The sequence below is a fragment of the Mastomys coucha genome, unplaced genomic scaffold, assembly GCF_008632895.1.
Source record: "Mastomys coucha isolate ucsf_1 unplaced genomic scaffold, UCSF_Mcou_1 pScaffold22, whole genome shotgun sequence".
Taxonomy (NCBI): Eukaryota; Metazoa; Chordata; class Mammalia; order Rodentia; family Muridae; genus Mastomys; species Mastomys coucha.
In genome coordinates this window covers 10,068,454-10,069,758 of record NW_022196905.1, presented here as the reverse complement: position 1 = coordinate 10,069,758, position 1,305 = coordinate 10,068,454, and the positions used below count along the sequence as shown (strand labels likewise).

Sequence of the window (1,305 nt, the reverse complement as noted above, 5' to 3'; positions counted from 1 at the left end):
TGTTTTGTTATTTTTCAAGACAGGATTTCTCTGTGTAGCCCTGGCTGTCCTGGAACTCACTCTGTAGACCAGGCTGTCTTCAAACTCAGAAAACAGCCTGCCTCTGCCTCCCAAGTGCTGGGATTAAAGGCGTGCTCTACCACTGCCCGTCTTAAGTCAGAATTTTCTATCTACCAAGATGACGCTTTATTGTTCCTTTAAACAAAAGCAGTGAATAAAACATGCTTTTGTTTTTGTCTGTACGAGTCCATATTTCTGGGTCGCTGGCTTCCTTAGTTGCACATTTGGCATATATTAGCCAAAGAAAGCACAGAATTCACTGTCTTGTTGTTCCCTAGATCCTCAAGTTCCTACTGTTCTGCCTCTCGGCTTTTTCTGTCTTCTTATATATGTTTTTCATGTTTATTTATTATGTGCCTACATGTACCATGGAGTGCATGTCGAGCCCAAAGGACAGTTTGCAGCAGTTGGTTCTTTCCCTTCACCTAGTGGGGTCTCAGATCAAACCTCAGTCATTGAGGCTTGCTGTAAGCACCTTTACCAACTGAGCCATCCTGCCAGCCCCTCTCTTAATAGATTTAGAAAAAACTTTCTATATCTGCTTACATTATTTTATCCAGGGTCTTTAATTATACTTTGTAGAAATAATAGGGAAATACACAACTTTGTTCTGTAAAGTGGCAGACAAACAGATGTACATTTAATCTGTTTGTGTTTAATACAGGACCATTGTCATGTATTTCATGTGATTTTCATGATGTGTTCACGAAGACTTGAAAAATATTAGTGTAAACAGGAATCACTGTTCATGTTATTAACAAAACCTTTTTCTCTCTAGGAAATAATGCAAAAGGTGTCTCACGGCTCCTGACCAGTGAACAAAAATTTGAGAAAGACAGCCAAGCTCATGTTTTCTCCTGATCAAGAAAATCATCCTTCCAAAGCCCCAGTAAAATATGGTGAACTCATTGTCTTAGGGTAAGATTTCTGCATGATGAACATAGAACTGAATATGATGTGCTTATTTTGATCTCTGGGTTAGATTTTTTTTTTTTTTTTTTAAGAATTTGTACCTTACTATATCCAGAAGAATTTAATAGTGTTAGCAGTTTAAGAAAATTTTAGTGACCATATTTATGCCATTCTTCTAAGCATTAAAATACTGCATGTGGACTGGAGAGAAACTCAGAGACTAACAGTAATGACACTCACTGCCCTTAACTTCCAGTGGACCTGAGTCACTTTCCAGCACCCACATCAGGAAGCTCACAATGGCCTGTAACTCCAGATCCAAAAGATTTTGGC

General features: G+C 38.5%; 1 protein-coding gene across 4 annotated transcripts in view; it reads left to right on the top strand.

The window, feature by feature from the left end:
• Peli1 (pellino E3 ubiquitin protein ligase 1) overlaps positions 1-1,305 on the top strand; it is a 67,414-nt gene that overhangs the window by 54,086 nt on the left and 12,023 nt on the right. For all 4 annotated transcript variants that reach the window (XM_031342320.1, XM_031342322.1, XM_031342323.1 and 1 more), the window contains one exon: positions 839-978. In XM_031342320.1, coding sequence (XP_031198180.1) covers positions 908-978 — 71 coding nt within the window. In that variant the 5' untranslated portion in view covers positions 839-907. The remainder of the gene's footprint in view (positions 1-838; positions 979-1,305) is intronic.